The 20,021-nt window shown below is 35.5% G+C and overlaps 2 protein-coding genes across 2 annotated transcripts in view; one reads left to right on the top strand and one right to left on the bottom strand.

Annotated features, from left to right (window-relative positions):
* Positions 1–20,021, bottom strand: part of LOC306847474 (major histocompatibility complex class I-related gene protein-like) — a gene marked incomplete at its 3' end in the record, with an annotated part of 143,103 nt that overhangs the window by 19,531 nt on the left and 103,551 nt on the right. The window lies entirely within an intron of this gene.
* LOC306847010 (uncharacterized protein) lies at positions 2,120–16,409 on the top strand (the record flags this gene model as incomplete). The annotated part of the gene is made up of 7 exons (XM_079380744.1): positions 2,120–2,176; positions 5,474–5,654; positions 6,380–6,653; positions 7,190–7,524; positions 7,843–7,944; positions 9,580–9,748; positions 16,238–16,409. 7 exons carry the CDS (start codon positions 2,120–2,122, stop codon positions 16,407–16,409), a joined length of 1,290 nt encoding a protein of 429 aa, XP_079236870.1.

The raw sequence follows: 20,021 nt of genomic DNA, 5'->3' as shown, positions 1-20,021 counted from the left end.
TAAATATATTTGTTAGCTATTTATGCATTTATTTATTTTATTATACACTTATGTTTTGGCGTACGTGCAATTCCTATCCTCCTGTTTCTCAGCACAGTAGCCTAATTATTAGCCATTTAATATGGTTTATTATTAATGTTATTATTATTAGTAGTAGGCTATGGTGAAGTCAGTTTTGAGAGCAAACAATAATGTAATCAATATATAACCTCGTAGAGAAACATGAACAGGATACGTTTAAAGTATGATCTTTAGGATATTAAAACTTTAAAATATCAAACGCGTCAAAATACGCGTCTCTAAAAAAACGAATCTTTGACTCAAGTGGGCTGTTCATGTCTGTTTCAGTAACGGAATAACTCTTAAAAAGCCATCATAATAGATAATAGGCTACTACTGTAATATTGAAATAATCTACTCACCAGCATAAACCAGATGAGCTCCAAGGAGCAAAAGAAGCAGGGGACGCATTCTTGCGTTGACCGGAGAAACTATTCCTTTTAGAAAACAACCCAGGATATACTTTAAATAAGTGACCCAGTCTCTTCGGTTGTAGTCTGTGAAATGGTGAAATGTTTCTGCGCTGAAGCCTAATAAATAGACTCTGAAATTCTAGCCAATGGTTTTTCTTGAAAAGTCTGACGTCACGAGTTACCATGAGTTATTTCCTTCACTGGGTTGATTATGAAAGTAAAGACAAAACAGCGATTAACCAGGGACGGTTTATGACGCACCGGTGCCCTGGGCACGGACTGATTAAGGCCCCCCTCAGTTGAAATTGCGCTAATTTTAGAATCTTAGAATTAGAATTAAATATTTTCTCACTGGTTATTTGTTTTCAACTTACGTTAATAGAATGCACTGAAATGTTAATGTCAACAAACTGCAAATCAAAAGTCAGCTTTATGTGATTTACAGTGTTGGTTATATTAATAATATATAAATTATATAAATCTTACACTTATAGACTTATAGTTGTTGCCAATTGTTTGTAATTTCCGAGGATGCCACTGATGAAGATTACTGTCAAATAAATCAAATACTCTCTGTAGGGAGAGCGGCGATTGTAATAAGGGACGAGTTGGACACTGGTTTGTAACACCATCAGTTGAACCCCTAAGAAATGAAGTACAGGGAAGAAATCTCTATCATGCATGATCACTTTACTCTTGAAGTGACACAAAAGCTGTAAGTCTCTGTACAGAAACAAAGGATTTATAGGGCAAAATACATATTTGTGTTATAAAAATGAACATTTCACTTCTGGATTATAATTTCATTTGCAATAAATGACAAGATTTATGTTATATAAGTTAGAAGATTGTCATGCTTAAACTGATATAACATTTACTTAAAATCTGAAACAAAACCTTAAGGCTGATCAGATGAGGAGGACTGTGACGTGACCTTTATTTATTACTGACACACAAAGCAGGGGCGTAGCCATCATTTCAAAAGTGGGGGGGACGGAATGTCTAGTGTTATACCTGTTTTATTTTTAATCATACCTTTTTGCTTAATATGCTTTATGATTAAATTATTATATGATTATAAAATAGAAGGAAAGAAAGATAGAAAAAAGAAAAAGAAAGAAAGAAATATGACAGCTTGTCACTGGGACAGTACCCTTCAAAGCACATCTTTGTACCTTATTTACCTCAAAAAGTTTCATAGTTGTACATTAGAGTCATATTGGTATTCTAAGGTACAAATGTGCACCTTTTTGAGTATAAGTTACAAAGATGTCCTTATAAGGGTACTATTATTTACAGATTGTATTTTGTGAGTGTTGTATGTACAGTACATGGCACACAGTAATGGATACTTGCACATTCACATACTTCTTTATTCTGTTCTGTTCTATTATACATTAATGTTAAAAGAAATATCTTATCATAGACAATGCTGTAAATAATCTTTACCTCTGAAGCCTCACTGAAACTTTCTGCCTCATTCACTCTCATCTCTGAATTCACTTCTGCCTCTGTCTACAACAAATAAAGCAGTGTTTGAAACATGTACATACAGGGAATAGTGACATACAGAAGAAAATAACTAATTAAGTACACTGCTGGACACCGCGGTCCTGCGCTGTATCCATCATTCATTAGAGGTCGAGATGAGTTCAAAGCGGCAAGAAACGCTTCACTCCTCTTTTAGGAAGAAGTCGAGCAGCGTAAGTTGTCATGTGGTATCCGAATAGTGTTGCACAATGTTGAGTGACTCTGCCTATTGCTCTCGTTGAATAATTAGCAAGTTTTGATGTTCATTATATGGAGAAATAAAAAGCTGCCTGGACAAACATGCACTTATTTATTTTCAGTGTATTTTGCCTCTATCAACCTGTAGGCTCAGTTGTGTCTGGAGTCGGGTCCAAACTGGCGCGAAAATTCACAAAATGTGACGTCATGCGCGTTCTCGTCTACAGCGGTAATCGCTAGCGGTAGTGTTTGAAATGGACTCTGTGGAAGGAAAGAAGCGACCAGCCTCCAGCACAACCCAGACACCCACAAAAGCCCATCGGAAGCTTAAAATAAAAACAAACAAACAAACAAAAAAGCCTCATTTAGTGCGCACCGAGAACGAGCATGAGACTGGCTGCAGTTCCTCTAACGGCCACTGGTGTCAGTAACTGTTAGAAATTTCAGAACTTACGCAGTGCTCCTTTAAATGAAGAAGAAAATATATATAGGCTAATGTAGAAAATATGGTATATGCAGTGTGCAAAAAAAAAAAAAAAGGTATATACGGTGTGTAAAAAATTTAAAATCTGAGCTCATGGTCTACCGGTAGGTGCCCCCCCAGGCAAAAATGTGAAACTCTGCCTATGCTTAAGCACATATTAATTCTGTATTCTTCATGACCATATTCTGCATCCCATAATCCTAAACTTAACAACTACAACGACTACCTTACAAGCTATTAATAAGCAGTAAATGAAGAGTTTATTGAAAAAAAGTCATAGTTAATAGTGAATATGTGTTTATCATTCTAAAGTGTTAAAAATAATTTAGGATACAAATGATTGGTTATTGTCCAGCAGTGTACTTAATTAGTTATGTTCTTCTGTATGTCACTATTCCCTGTATGTACATGTTTCAAACACTGCTTTATTTGCTGTAGACGGAGGCAGAAGTGAATACACAGATGAGAGTGAATGAGGCAGAAAGTTTCAGTGAGGCTTCAGAGGTAAAGATTATTTACAGCATTGTCTATGATAAGATATTTCTTTTAACATTAATGTATAATAGAACAGAACAGAATAAAGAAGTATGTGAATGTGCAAGTATCCATTACTGTGTGCCATGTACTGTACATACAACACTCACAAAATACAATCTGTAAATAATAGTACCCTTATAAGGACATCTTTGTAACTTATACTCAAAAAGGTGCACATTTGTACCTTAGAATACCAATATGACTCTAATGTACAACTATGAAACTTTTTGAGGTAAATAAGGTACAAAGATGTGCTTTGAAGGGTACTGTCCCAGTGACAAGCTGTCATATTTCTTTCTTTCTTTTTCTTTTTTCTATCTTTCTTTCCTTCTATTTTATAATCATATAATAATTTAATCATAAAGCATATTAAGCAAAAAGGTATGATTAAAAATAAAACCTGTCAATTAGACAAGGGTTAACTGAAAAAAAACAACAACAAAAAAACAGGTATAACACTAGACATTCCGTCCCCCCCACTTTTGAAATGATGGCTACGCCCCTGGTGAAATGACCAACATGCACATTTAACAATTTAACAATTTCTTATCCTATGTTTTAACTATTTGTTTTGCTGCTTTAGAATGAAGTTTTTTCCCATTTAGAATAAAATGTATTTTATTTTATCTTCTAAACTGATGTCCATGTCCATTTGTTTAATAACAGCATTACAAAACCAACTGTTATTATTTTTTATTATATTATGTTCACAGACCAATATTATATTATTGTTGTTGTTGTTGTTAAAAAAAAAACACACACACACACACACACACACTAATTTACTAACTTATTTCTTGCATATTTCTTGTAAAACAGGCCATAGCAGATCTGTGCATTAACCTGAAAAATGCATGTTGTGAATGAAGTTTTTTGGTTTTTATTTTTTATTCTCACTTATTCAATTTTAAGCTATTTTTTTCATCAGTAAATAAATTAAATCCCATATTATTATTATTATATTACATATAATTAATAACATATAGACTCAAGCTCAAACTAATTGGCTTTCACTTTTATAGGGAGAGTAGTGAAAAAATATTAAAAAGAAGAATGCTACCACATAAGCAATTCATCTAAAGAAGACAGTAACATACATATACTCTAAACAAAGGTATAAAGTAGACTAGAAAAATAGCTACATATACTGTATGTGAAAGTGGAACAGTAAACAGCAGAGTGCAACTCTAAGCAGTTAATATAGTCATTAATAATCAAAGAGCTGCTATCAATATTTTGTGGTGGAGTGGATGTACACTCAAACTAAAGCTCTTATAGGCCTAATGACCAAATGAAGTGGCTAACATGTATTCTTCCCTCATCTTTAAAGATAAAATGTTCTTTGTATACAAAAATATTTAGGTTAATTAAACACTGATGAAGATATGATTGCTATGGATGAAGATTAGCAATATGCAATCAAAAGTATGTATATCGTGAATAGCCTACTTAAAACACACAACTTCCAGCTTAATCAAGATTGTTCTCTGTAAGTTTTGCTAAACGAGAGATCAAGGAAACATTCTTCAGTGTGATTTGAACCTTTTTGACAAATCCTTCATCCTTTAACAAGCAAGTTTAGGTATAGCCTATACATTTTTCACACTTTAAACAAATAATAAAGACATGCACAAAATACATAATGTATAAAACTACACAGGCTATACAGGTTTGGTTATCTGTTGTTAGCACACTACAAGACACAATAAGAGCTGGTATTTCCCTGTGTCCTTAACTGCACTCTGTTCAGAGAAACCACGTGATCCTCAAATCCTCTCCAGTATCACATTCACTGTCTGGCCTAATAATGTGCTCGGAGCACCACCTAGTGGAAATCAAGATCCACTACAAATACTAAAAGACATGTATTAAAGCTATTTTAGTCGATTTAATGTATATTCTAAGAGGTTAAAAAGATTATGCTAGGTGTAAACGGTGCCAAACGATGAACATTTATTTTATTTTCAGATATCACAAAATGCTATTGCAACAATAAGCAGTTCAAGCATATGCATCGTAAACAGGCAGTGAAAGCGAAACACTGAAACTGTACTGACAAGGGAAACCTGACGATGAATAAAGGCTGAATTTGGACATAAATCAACGTGTATGAGATTTCGGCAATATACAAGATGTACATTGTTTTGCTGCATGTTGGTAGCCTGATCGAGACCGCTTTGTCTTTATTGCATTTACGTTACATTATGTGTGTGACCAGTGAACAGAATTGTCAATCTCTCTTATTTTGCAGCTTCCGGTTCTGGAGTGCTGGTTTGTCCAGGAGAAACCGGGTCATGGAGGGGGTTTCTCAGCACCAATGAGTCAAGATAAATATCTCATGTTCATCAGAACTGAAGCCTTCAGTGGAGAGATCATATCTGAACTTCATCCTCCTGCAGACATCAGTTCATCCAGGGTTTACTATGTGACCGGTCAGTGACAGTGCAGCATGGGATTTTTTAGACATTTGTGGACTAGGTCTATATAAAAAATAATATAGTGATTTATAGTAAATACTGTAGAGTTTTTGAACCATACTATAGTAAAGTACTTGAATTAATTTGTTGTGGTAATTCTATAGTTGCTGTGATAACATAACTATAGTAATATAGACAAATTACTTTACCATTACTGTGCTAAGTTTTCTACAACTATATGGTATATTATACTACAATACACTACAGTTTACTACATATTTAGTTTTGTTTAGTACTGTTTACTACAGTATTTATTACAGTTTATCAGTTAACAGTATGCTGTAGCATTCATTAACAAAGTGTTGTAAATACTATAATATATATAGTATAATGCACTTTACTATAGAATGGTTCAAAAACACTATAGTATTTACTATGGATTACTATAGTATTTTTTCATGTATGCTGTAACTATTCATAAACTCTGTCCTTAACTCAAAGAGGATTTGCATAATGTTGTGCTCTCATGGTGGTCTGTATATACTGTAAAGTTTATGGTATAGGAATATAGCCTAAAACTTACTGTCCAGCAACATAAAAATACTGTATTTAAATCCCCTTTCTACACCAAACAGATCCAACACTAGCCTACAGTCACAGATGTCGCAGCACATTGGCACCTATTTTAAGAGTGTAAAACAAGTATTTGATGATAATCTGTAATGCATGTCCTCCTCCAGATCCAGCTGGCACGTTCTTCAGTGCTGCTCTGAATCCACTCAAAGGCTCTGTGAACAAACCTAAGTGTGAGATTAACCCGTTCATGCCTCATGCCTGTATGGTCAGATGGGCGTCTGCTCTCACTGACTCCGCCCAAAGTCCAGTCTACCTGCAAGCTGATTGGTTCTCAGTGGCAGCACAAGGACTTGACGAGCAGCTGACGCTGTCCAATATCATGAGAGCACCTTCAGCTTCTAAAGAGCCGAAAGTTAAAGAGACCAAATTTCCCATACTGTATATTGCAGAAATAATAATAACAAATACATTTTACTGCATACAATAATATATAATAGTGTATATTTGCATAGTATATTGTATAATAAATTATAATAATTGTTTGTAAAGAGACAAAAAGTAGAGCCCAAGTTTCTCATGTATTGCATAAAAATTTTATTAATATATTGCATAAATGCATGTAATATCACATACTTCTTATCAACACAATAGGTCATATAAAAATTATATTAAATGCATATAATTTATAATAATTTTTAGTGGTAGTACTAAAAGTAGTAATATTATAGTTATACATAATATGTGATTTCGAATTTGATTTGTATTTTTTTAGATTAATTTGCTTTCAATTAGATTTGAATCTATATATCTTGTGATTTCATATTTTATTTGTATTCTAATTTTTTAATTTTTGATTTGCATTCCAGTATGATTATGCAATCCATGTATTTTATAATTTGAGTCATTAAAGTAAGGACTAAACTCTGTTGAACCCTTCTGATTTAATGAGGGTTAAACACTTGGTAAGATGATAGTTTTCTTCCAGAGCCTCCGTCTCTGTCCATCTACCCGTCTCCTCTGCCTCTGCTGGTTCCTGGACAGGTGTTGCTGGTTCAGTGTGAGGCGTCTGGTTTTGCTCCTCACACTCTGGATCTGAGCTGGGAGTTCAGCGGGGCAGACGGGACGTCCCGCTCTCTGGGTCAGGGCAGTGTAACGGGTCACAGACAGGCGTCTGATGGCACCTTCAGTCAGAGCAGCCGTCTGGAGCTGGACTCGGGGAAGCTGGGACTCGGTCGAGGTGGAGACGTCACCTGTGTGGCCAAACATGAGGGAGGAACACGACGAGCTGCTGCTGCACTCAATGTGATCGGTGAGTTACACTGTCATAGATGGACACATGATTATAGTTATTTTCTGCAGAAGCCAAAAGAGAAAAATATATATGAAAACATGTATTTTTAATATTTCACTAATGATAGTGATATGATAATTTTTTGTAACTAGCAAGTGAATGTTCATGGAAGATTACATGGTTCACCAATAGGTGACAACAAATGACTGTCTTTGTGAGGGAATCAGCCAAAACATTTGATTTGTTTCAGTTCAGCTTCTGTTTGCATTTCCAGAGGAATATGTTTGTCAGTCAGATTGTTCTGCTAGTCTTGATGTGGTGTTTTGTTGATATCAGGTGTCAGTGCTCCTTCTATTGAGGACTCGATGGCGATGGTCACTGTTGCACTTGTTCTTTACAGCATGATAAAGTTTCTTTCCTGGACATTCAGCTCTTCTGGTAAGTCAGTTCACTCTGATCATTACAATCTTTGATTTTTTCCCCCCTTACTGTATATCACTGCATCACAGAAGTGCTGTTGATGAACTGACATTAGAGTGATCTGTCCTGTTGTGTATGTAGTCTGTATCCTCACTGACCATATGTAGTATATAGAGCTGTTGTTATCAGAAAAAGATGTCTGCGTATACATATATAAATGGATATCTAAATGTTTTATTTTTATTTCAATTTTCTTTTCATATAGACTCCAGTGACTCAGAGTTAAAAGACAAGGTAATTGAATATTCACAGTACTTTTAACACTCCCAACAGGTTCATATTTTAGTGATGTGTCATTTAAAAGTAGTCTGTTTAATTATTGTTTAGTTCTCTCTTTTCTGTAGAAGGAGAAGTAAATCTGGCCCTGGCCCTGAGAGATGAACAGGGTGTAGAAACACTGAAAGAAAACTTAATGAATCAGAATGATTCAAATTGTTTATATTTGAGGAGTTTATTGCAATTTGTACAAATGCTGGAAACAAAAAAAAACACTGTAATATATATATATATATATATATATATATGTGAGTTTGGGTCACAAATTAAATTATTTGTATGTTTCATTTTTATGTTCATTTCTGTTGATATGTGTATATATAAGTTTTATTTAAATTACTTAAATATATTGTGAGTTGAGAGTTGAGTTACCGTGACGACTGCAGCACATCCTCAGACAACAAAAGAGGACCGTGAAAGCAACCACTAACTCATGACTCTCTCATTTACTACTTAAGCTGATTACTGCTTACAGTCTTCCCGATTGCCCGGGACCTGTAACATATGTATATGTGTTTGTGTGTGTGTGTCTGTGTATGCACACGCATCTAACTGTGAGTTCACAGTATATTTTGTATGTATGGATCATTGTATATTTTTAAAAGAGCCACAAGGGAGAACATTGACTACATTGAACATCAACATGTGATCTATGATGTAGATAAGATTGTCTGATCTGGTCAAGGCTGGAGACAAGATCCTGAGACAGAATAAATGTGATTTTACGTTTTGTGTTTATTTTACTTGGATATATATTTTATAGTATTTTGCTTTTAAACTGTTTTTTTTTTTTTACATTTTTCATTCAAGCTTAGTTTATTACAGTTTTAATAATGAAAAACAAAAGTGTATGGAAATGCTTGAACATTTTTCTTGTACATTTGCTGTAATTCATGCACTCAGAAAAAAGGTACAAAATGCTACGTTTATTAACTGGATTAAGAGCAATTAAAATGAGTTAATTATTTGTATTGTATTACTTTATATAATTATTCTCGTCCCTTGTGTCTGACTCATTAGAGAGGCAGTTACTACGGTTACTGTGTCAAATTACACATGTTTTCAGTCCTTTTACAAGTTATTGGTTCAGTTCACAAATTGGACAATGTCTTGGAGTGAGTCTCGGTTTCTTAAGTTTGAAATAATATTTTTATCAAATGTATTGAAGTAAAAATACAAATAGAATACTTCTGAATTAGTAAATAATAATCTGTCAGTATCTCTCTGATGGTTTTGCCCTGGTGCTCCACCACACAGCTGAACTCGTTCTTCTTCAGCTCATCAGGTGAAACTCTGAGGGTGCTTGTCTTCTGAAAGGTCCCGTCGTCATTGGGAAGAAGTTCACCAAGATCTACATCCTCATCATGATCTTGTCTGTTTTTCTGCCAGGAGATTGTTACTTCTTTGGGGTAAAAACCTGTAGCATGACACTTAACTTGAGACGAGGAAGACTTCTGCAGCAGAGACACCTGAGGAGAGACCAGAGGTGGGTAGTAACGAGTTACATTTACTTGAGTAAATTTTTTGGGTAACTAATACTTTTAGAGTATATTTTAAAATGTGTATTTTACTCAAGTACATTTTTAGTTAAAAAACGGTACTTTTACTAAGTTACTGTGGGCGACGCTGCTCTCGTTACTGTATCTTAATGCAATACAAGTTAAAAATGCTTCAATTTATTCCAAACGCGCCGTCTACTTTTCTCTGGGCAATGAGCGATGCCCATTCGCGAATGATTCATTCTTTTGAGTCAATTCTGTTCAAAGGCTTGATCAAACCAGTGAATCGGTTCGAATGATTCGTTCAGTTCCCAAGCGGTTCTCACTGAGTTGTAACAGAGTTTAAGAACATCAAGAGCGACCTGGGGGCTGTTCCATAAAAGACGCTAAGAAAAGCGGGGATTAAAGTCCAAAACCGGACTTGAAATAACCTAACAAATCAATCGGGACTAAAGCGGTTCCATAAACGACAATTCAAGTTCACGCAATCTGGCTAATGCTATCCAGGTTCAGTGAGTCAGGATAATGCGACGTACACGCTTATTCTGCAGCAGCCCTTAATGTCGATCATGGATCAAATCGATCCACCATAGCACACCGCGAATATTTGTGCCGTTTAACGCATTTGAAACATTGTGTTTTCCTCAGTGCATAACTGATACGTCACAGGTATATTTTTTACATCTGTAAATGTCAGAAAGCCATGCAAATATATCCATTTAGCTGTCAGGAGTGGGCGGGGCTTATGCGAGAGAACGAGCGCTGCGGCGCGCATGCGCGCTACACAGACAGAGCAGAATAGAATACTAGCGCAAGAATTCTGAATAAAATATACATTCTGCTAAAATATTTGTTGTTGGACATTAAATGTGACGCATAGAATTTTACTACATATAAGTGTATGTTTATGATAGCAGCAACTGTTAATCACTAGCTCAAATGAGTTAAATGTGTGTTCCGCTTATCAGTTAAAATGTACTCGGATTTCTATTATAAATTTACATTTTTAATTCAGTGATTTTAACTTTTGATTGTGTTTTTATGCTTTAATGCTTTAAAGAGACATTTTAGATTGTAATGTTTTAATGTTCTAATAACCATAAAAGGTACAGCTGTCATAAATTCAGAGAGAAATGCTGCATGGCTAGAAACTGCTGATCAACTGCATGCACAAGTAGCAACTATGTTAAAATGTCATTCGCCTACATTTTGGGCACAATACATTAAATACAGTTGGATGTAGCCTATTTTTTATTTATTTGATTATTTAAGGTGTATTTTCTGTATACTTTTATTTTTGGACCGATAATAAATTAAACTGACCAGTGGCGGCTACTGGTCTTTCAAAGAGGGGAAGCTCATTTGTCATTTTCGGCCTACATCATAAAAATTGTCCATTTATTTATACGTAAATTCTGCCATCGTGTGCAGTTTGCTAGCTGGCTAGTTCACCGCCTGGCCTATTGTATGAATGAATGAATGAACAAACGATCTAAAAAAAAACATTAAACTCGACGGAGGAAATGTGGGAATTAGGTTAAACTGAAACAAGGAATGTGGTGTATAATTGTGTGAAATGTAAAATGAAAATTGGCCAGCAATTTCTCCAAGCAAATATCAAGAAATAGGTTGCAGCAGTTTGTCTTTTGACTACACTTGCAAAGTCCACTATGGGACTGAGCTCGAATCAGTGTTGCCAACTTCTTTCGATGGAAAGTAGCTAAAGCCAGTTTGAAAAGTCGCTAAATGTCGCCAGATGACGTCATGCGTTAATTAGCATATTAATTACGTCATCGCGTCATATTGCCTTTTACATTTGTTTGTCTCTCTGTGCTCATACTGTATTTTAATGCAGCCAAATTCTCAATAAAACTGTTCTCCTTTATATATTTTACTGTTTATGTTGTCAGTCAACGGGATAAATATGAAATAGTGACTGAAACGCAGCCCTTTAAGAATACATAACCAGCTCTCCCTCCCAAGAAGTTAGTCTGCACAAAAATCCTAATTTAGAATCGAGCCGTCGTCTGATTAAATCAAATAATACACACAAGATAAGACAAGACAATTCCTGTGCTGTGATTTCGGCTATATTTGCATGTAAAATTAGAGAAGCAACATAATATCTATTTGAACTGAACGCGCTGCTCCTCTCAGCCGCTCACTGAACAGAGAAAGAGGTGCGTGCGCGCTGACCTCGCGCCGTTGCGGCAGTTCCAGCGATCACAGAGACTCGCTAAGGTTTGTCAAAGAAGTCGCTAGATTTGTCGCTAGTCACTTTTGGGGAAAAAGGTCGCTAGGGTGGTCTGAAAAGTCGCTAAATTGGCAACACTGGCTCGAATAGCTTCAGCATCAGCGACTTCTTATAGGACACAATCGCTGTCAATCAAAAGGAGATGCAGTCTTTCGACAAACCCTCCAATCATCACGCAGAAGCCCGGAGTCCAGCCCCGCCCACTCCTCCATTCACCCCCAGAGACGCTGAGCGTCCGGGGGCGGGACATAATCGCAGCATTTATCCAATGAGCGTCTAGATTTGAAGCACTGAAAAAAACTGTTCAAAGCAGCTCCATAGAAGTCAATGGACGCTGGGTTTCAACAGGCAAATACACTGATGCTACGGGAATATATGAGAAGGAAATCGAGTCACCTGCTATATGTAGCTGATTCTGAACGAACTCATCTTCGAGATGAACGTGTTCTAACGCATTTTTAATCAATAAAATGTTAACACAATAGTACATGTTTGAGCATTAATTTTTTGTCATTATAGGGGAAGCTGAGCTTCCCTTGCAGTCTTAAAGAAATCCCCACTGAAACTGACTGTATGTGAGAGAGTCAGTGGTAATATCGATGCGTTCCTATTGGTCAGTGTTAGAGGAGCTCAGCTTAGCCGGACAGTTAGCCTGCTCCGGACCAGGTTAGTTTGCCAGCATAAGTTGCCGGGGTAACTGAGTTGGAACTTTTTTAAGTTTGATTTATGAAACCGAATCTACCAAAAATAAGCCTGACTAACCGAAATAAGCCTGGCTTATACTCTAATCTTGGTTTATGGAACAGCCCCCTGTTCCAGGAGGAATGCCTTTGCCTAGACACAATTAATATTGATATTTTCACAATATTTACACTTGCAGAAATATATGCTACATTTGTTTACATTTTGCAGAACAGACGGAAGAAGATCCGTCAATTGTGCTTTTGTTTCTTTATGCTCAGATGTTCGGTAGCCGGTCATGTGAGGAGTTTTCACTCTTCTCTGTGTCAGAGGTTATACATATAGGCTATAATACATAATTAATATACTTTGAAATATAATTTAATTCATTGATGCAAATCAGACATTTCATCAGCTGTTACTCCAGTTTTCAGATCTTTCAGAAATCATTCTAATATATTGATTTATTACCAGTGTTTGAAACAGTTTTGCTGTTTAATATTTTTTGGGACCTGTGCCATTTTGTTCAAGATTCTTTGAATAGAAAGCTAAAAAGAGCAGCATTGATAATAAATCAACATACTGTAATAAAAAAAAACAAAAACAAATTATAAATCTTTTGAACAACAGTGCGCATATATATATATGACAGAAACACACTACATATATTTATCTATACATCTAAATAAAAACAGACTATAGATATACAGTATATGATCCAAAGTAACTAGTAACGAACTACTTGTGTAGTTTTTTTTTTATCTGATACTTTTTTACTCTTACTCAAGTAACTATTCAGACTATTACTTGAGTAAATATTTCTAGAAGTACTTTTACAGTTTTTGGGTACTCTACCCATATAAAGGTTAACCTAAATTACGTCTAGACACGACAAAGATAACAACAGAACTGAAGGCTTATAAAGAAGCCAAACTAATGAGCAAACGAGATGATTAACACAAAACCGGTGAAAGGACTAAACGATGATTAACTAATGACTGGAAACAAGAACAGGAAATACCAAATAAGGGCAAAACAGAACTAAAAGGAAACCGACACGTGACAACCCACCTCTGTTTATCAATAGAATAAAAAGAACTACAAACTATCTAATGTTCTTAAAAATATAAACTTTGTAAACACTTAACAACTAATATTTAAGCTAAATACACGTTTAGATATTTAGAAAAATAAAGATATACGACAATATTTCAAGGTACTGTGCTGTTGAATACAGTAACTTCATTGTTTTAATAAAAGTGGATCAATTATGAATATAATCATGACAACACAGTTGCTGTTGTGTGTGTTTCCCCAGGATCAAACCTTTTGGTCAGATGAATACCTAAAACATGTGTTTGTGTGCTGGTGCAGACCATCTAAAATGGTCAAAAACATGCACCTTTCAATGAATTAACTTGACATCTGTGATTTATTTATTAAAGTCATGTTTAGAGATGCGAAATGAATTTTATTTACAAATGTATTCTTATTATGGAAAATGTATTTAAAAATACTTGTGCAAAACGTATTAATATTATTCCAAGCATATTTTATAATCCTATTTATTATTTGATTATTTAAATCTCCTTGTTTAAAAATAGTAAAATACGAGCTATAGTTGTATATAATTATATGCAATATATATCCATTTATAATACACATTTTAAAATTGTATTGCATACCTGTGTCACGGAACGCTAAGAGGAGCGCCGTGGAAAGATGAGGTCAGGGTCCAAGTGCAGGTAAGGCTCTTTAATAAAAAAAAAAAAGGCCAACACGGCACAAAACAAAACAGAAAAGGACTGGGATACAAAAACGGCAATGAGGTGCAAACACTAGAAACATACCAAATACAAACACATGAAATAACAATAACGAACCAGGCAGAGTGGTGAGTGAGGGGAGACTATATAGTCCGACAATTGGAGAACAGCTGGGAGTGTGACAGGTGTGTGTAATGGTGCGTGTGATGTGGCAGGTGAATGTGACTAGGTGAGGTGAGTCCGGGAGGAAGGGAGATGGGGACCTCTGGTGGCGACAGGGAGAAGCGCAGGGCCCGGACTCGTGACAACCTGCTGCTGCCATAATAAAGACTCATTTCGATTGTTTACGTGCTTTTCTTCTCTTTCTGCTCTCACTCGCTGTGGTGGAGCAGTTATGAAGTATTGTTCTTTTAAATACTTTCCAGCATTTCAGAAATAAATATGTATGCAAGTGACACCAAAGTACAACAGTTACCATACAGTGTTCGGGAGTGTTCAAAAAGGGTTTAAACGCTGAATTTTGAATCGATTTCTTCTCGAAAACTGAGGGTGCGTCTGGAATCGTATACTTCCCTACTATATAGAACGCGAAAAACAGTATTCGAGGCGAGTAGTATGTCTGAATTCATAGTATTCGAAAAACAGTAAGCGAGAAGTACCCGGATGACCTACTGCTTCCGCCCGAATTCTGTAGTAGGCCGACGATGGACACTTTACTATCCCATGAGGCCACGGGAGAGGAGGCATCTTCTAATACCTCAAGGAAAAACGTTGTTCATTGTGGTTAAATTGTACTTGTTTAAAATCATCCAAGTAAACGGCTTACTTGTTGAAGGTTCAAACAATGTAAACAGATGAGACGAATTGTTGTTAAAAGATGTTTAATCAATGCAGTACATCAGCTTGTTAACGCTGCTTTCCTTGAACAGACGGTTCGTTTAGTAATTTAATGAGATAAATTTACAAAACTTGAGGGAGTTAAAGTCTTTACCAGTACTGAAATTTGGAGAGAAATTTGTTGGATACATAGCAAAATTCTGTTAATAAGTGCCTTAGCCTGTCATTGTAGCATTGATAAATTGATCAATAATTATCCCTAATGTTGATGTTACAGTGTTCTCATCCAGGAGAGAGAGGCTAAAGAAGCCATCTTCACTGGAAAGCATAATGCTGTAATCAAAGGGATAAAGTATACAAAATGAGTAACATTAACTACACACTCTCTTTACATTTATTTTCAATTCTAAAAAGTTCTTAAAATGTCTTTAGTACCATCTAATTGATTAATTGCATCCAAAATAAAAGCTTGTGTTTATATAATGTGTGTACTGTGAATATTTATATGTATATATAAACACACACACGTGTACATTTAAATATTTACATATGTATTTATTCATGTTTATAAATTATATATATATAATTTCTTACTTTAACTTACACTAGCTTAAACAATAGCAATATGAGTAGAACATGAACTGATTTGCAGTCTTAACCTGTTAAATTGTCTTACAGGTAATCATGCACTTGAAGACAGACAGTTGTCTGGTGCGTACACACCTGTGGCCGATTGTCCCACACATTCTCTCCTGCACTGGCTTTGTGCTTCGGGATTCAGGTTGGTCATCGTCATGATCCTCACAACTTCTGGATCAACAATGTGCCTGTTCTGAAGACAGAGGTTGTGGAGCACCACACGCAATAACATCTAGCACAAAGGCTCAGTTCATTTGCTGGTGGTTCACTTCGGATGTGACAGCCATATATTGTTCCAGCTACCACATGGAAAGTTGGAGACCCAGCCAGCTGGGCAAAACCCGCTCCCACTGTCTCCAGGTCATCAGCGGTGGGGAAAGCAATCAGCCTTCTCAAAATCCTGAAGACTGCCCTGCTCATTCTGGGCACAATGTCATGCACAGAGGAGTTGAGGATGTCGAAGGCCAGTGACAGCACCCAGTATGATGCTGCTGTGTGTGCATATTGTCTATAATGTATATATTATGTATGTATTTATGTATATATGTACAGCGTTGTGGAGTAACTAGTTACATGTAACTAAATTACGTAATTTAATTACAAAATAAATGTAATTGTAATCAGTTAGAGTTACTGATAAAAAAAAAAAAACATGAAAATGTTAATAATTACAATTTTTTTTTCATGCACACCCACAGACAAATTTAATTGATTTCTTTCATAAATTGCAGCAACTGCTATAAAATATGACACCAATGTTTCAGGGGTTTAGGACACAGAATAGGACACATGCTTAGTCAATAACTTTTATTTAATATTTGGATTCATGAATATGCTTTTTTTTAAGATGAACTGTTTTTTCCAAGGCATTGTTAGATGCCAGTGTTTCCTGTTATAACTATGCAAATATTTGATAAAAAAAAAAAAAGTATAATAGTTACTAAACTGTTTCTTATGGTTTTAAATCTGTATTTAACCTCAGAATGATCTCAAAGTAAGTCTTATTTTGTGGTAGCTGTGCTTTTAAATTGAATTACTTTAATCTAAATTCAAGAGATGAAGGACTAATCAGTGTTGAGTACTGTGAAATTAATATGATTGAAAATGATTAACAGTTGAAAACATTAGAAATTTAGAGAAGTTATCAAATGTAATCAGTTTAGTTACGCTACTTATTACAGCTGGCTGTGGTTATTTTATTGTTTTATTATTTTTTTATTCTAATATATATATATATATATATATATATATGTGTGTGTGTGTGTATTTATTTATTTATTTAATCTGGCCCTCTTCGGTCATTTTTGACCAAAATATTTTATATTTTGAAATTTTAAAAAACTTAGCTTCATCAGAATGAGATGACACTTGGTGACTTTTGTCACATTAGCAACATGAACACACAAAAAAATCATGGACATGATTCGGATATGTTAAAGGAAAAAAAAAAAAAAAAAAAAAAAAAAAAGTCACACTTGACTTCTTCGCCGTCAAAAATGACCGACATAGGAAATGAATGGGAAATACGAAAAAATGTGAAAAGTCAGTGAATCTTTTGGTGGTACAAACTACAAATCAGTCACTGGTCAGAAAAAAAGTGTACAGCAATCAAGGGGTGACTGTTTAGAATATCAGGAGTGCAAAATAGACACCCACACATGCGCACACGCACACAGAGAAATTAGCTGGTAAGACAATTTTAGGGTTGGTGACTGCAGAGCTGGTCCCTGCGCGGCTCGTGCCTCACCTCATCTAATCTTTTAGAATGTCTAGATATATATCTAAATGCAAAACCTAAAAAAATTATGTCTAATAAACAACAGGAATCCAAAAGCCTCTGTATATATCAGTTACGGGGCTGACGAGACGTGAGACGTGCGGATCCATATGCAAAGCTTTATTCTAAAACATGGTCAGTAAACAGGCAGGGTCAGATAGTGGCAAACAGGTGTGGCAAGGGCAAGACAAAGCAGTCCGTGGAGCAAGCGTGGGTCGACGATCAGCGAACAGTATCCAAAGGGGCAAGGCAGAGAGATAATCCAGAGACGAGAGCAATAAGTCCAAACGGGGAGCGAACAGAGTCCAAACGGCAGAGGCTAAGGGTAGATCCAGTAAACACGGGCAGGGTCAGACACGGCAGGAAAACAAGGCAAGACTAAGACTAGGACTATGACTATGACTATGGCTCTGTAAAGTTGCTATCGCTTGGGGAGTGATAAATGCTAACAATTACAGGAACAAAACAGAAACACGGAATGGCACGGTAAAGCAGCTAGCGCTAGATGAGCACTAAACACAGATCAATACTCGGCCCTGAGCAAGAGCAAGTCCCAGGCTTAAATAGAGAGTGAGTGATTGTGAAATGAGCATCAGGTGTGTGTGATGTGCGAATGGTGACAGCTGTGATCTGTGCAATGCATTGTGGGAAATGGAGTCCAGTGTGTTGTGAGTGAAAGTCAATGTGGTGAACGGGTGACCTCTGGTGGTGGTTAACCGGGAGAGCATGGACCAGATTCGTGACAATATCTATATAGGGTGCTAATGCAAGAAGGTTACGCAACATTACAGTTGCGTACAACATTACAACATTACATAAGTTTTTATTTTTTAATGCCTTCAGATGGCCCAATTCTCACTTAAATTTTTTTTTAAATGCCTTCACTCTATTTTAATGTGAAATATTGCATTTATTAAAAAATAGTAAAAAAAATAAAGAAATTTAAAAATGTAAAAAATACATATGAATTCTAATGGAGAAAATAGCTCTTTAGAATTGTATAAATATTGCATAGTATCATACAATTCCCTCAAAATCATAAATAATAATAACAAAATATTATTGAACAAAAATATATTACATTGATTTTCCTGAAAAAAAAAAAAGTTACATTTCAAGGCTTCGGTCACTTTTGACCGCGAAGAAGGCAAGTGTGACTCCTAAACGAAGAGGGCCAGAGGGTTGGTGTGTGTATATAATTATTTATCATTTACTTTTATTACTTTAAAGATGTAATCTTAATTACCAACCCCTTATTGATAAAACGGAGAAAAGATTTAACCAGTGGCTACAAAGAGATCTGTCTGGCAAGGCTTATTTATGTCGCTCAGTCTGTTCCTTTGGATCCAAAGCTAGGTAAAAGTGTTGACCAGCTACTCTTTAATTTTATATGGAAGCGTTCTATACATTATATTAGAAAATCTGTTGTAATGAACACATATGAGAAAGGGGGTACTTAGTACTTTGAGTTACACTTTCAAGATCATTTGGCTTAAACAATTTTGAAAGAACCCAGTGTCTTTGTGGAACTTTATTCCAAATTATGTTTTCTCTCAATTTGGTGGACTTGATTTTCTTCTCATGTGTAACTATAAACTTGATAAACTACCAGCTACATTATCTGCTTTTCATAGGCAGACTCTCTTGGCTCGGTTGCTAATATTAAAGCACAACTTTTCACCCCACAGATATTTTATTTGGAATAACTGTAATGTTTTATACAAGAATAAATTGGTTTGATAAAAACATACTAGTGATCAGTCAGTTAATGAACTCTCAAGGGTTGTTATTCTCATATAAAGAATTTTTAGATCACTTTAAATTTCCGGTCTCTCCAAAATAATTTTATGGGGTCTGTCCCATCAGGTATTATTACTTTACTGAGAGGTACACATCTTTTGTCACCGGTTTCTCATAATTTGGTTGATACTTTTACTGGTAGATTATGTTTTGCCTCTCCATGCAAAAATAATAATAGGATAATTTGTTCATTATTTCAGCAGAATATTGTAACTCTGTCAGCTGCGTCTGCTTATTGGAATAATGCTGTGGGTAACATCTGCTGGAAAAAGTGTGGATGCTTCCTCATACCTTTCTACTAACTAACAAAGTAAAGGAGATTTCCTACAAAATAATTCATAAGTTCTATCCTGCAAAGCATTATATGAAAAAATTCAAAAGTGATATTTCCTCCAGTTGCTCTTTTTGTGATGACTCTGATGAAACTGTTGTTCATATCTTTTGGAGCTGTCCAATTACAAAGAAATTTTGGCAAGATGTTTTAAGTTTCATTAGGAGTAACATTT

Source organism: Barbus barbus, assembly GCF_936440315.1.
Source record: "Barbus barbus genome assembly, chromosome: 27".
NCBI lineage: Eukaryota > Metazoa > Chordata > Actinopteri > Cypriniformes > Cyprinidae > Barbus > Barbus barbus.
This window is presented reverse-complemented; position numbering and strand designations above follow the sequence as displayed.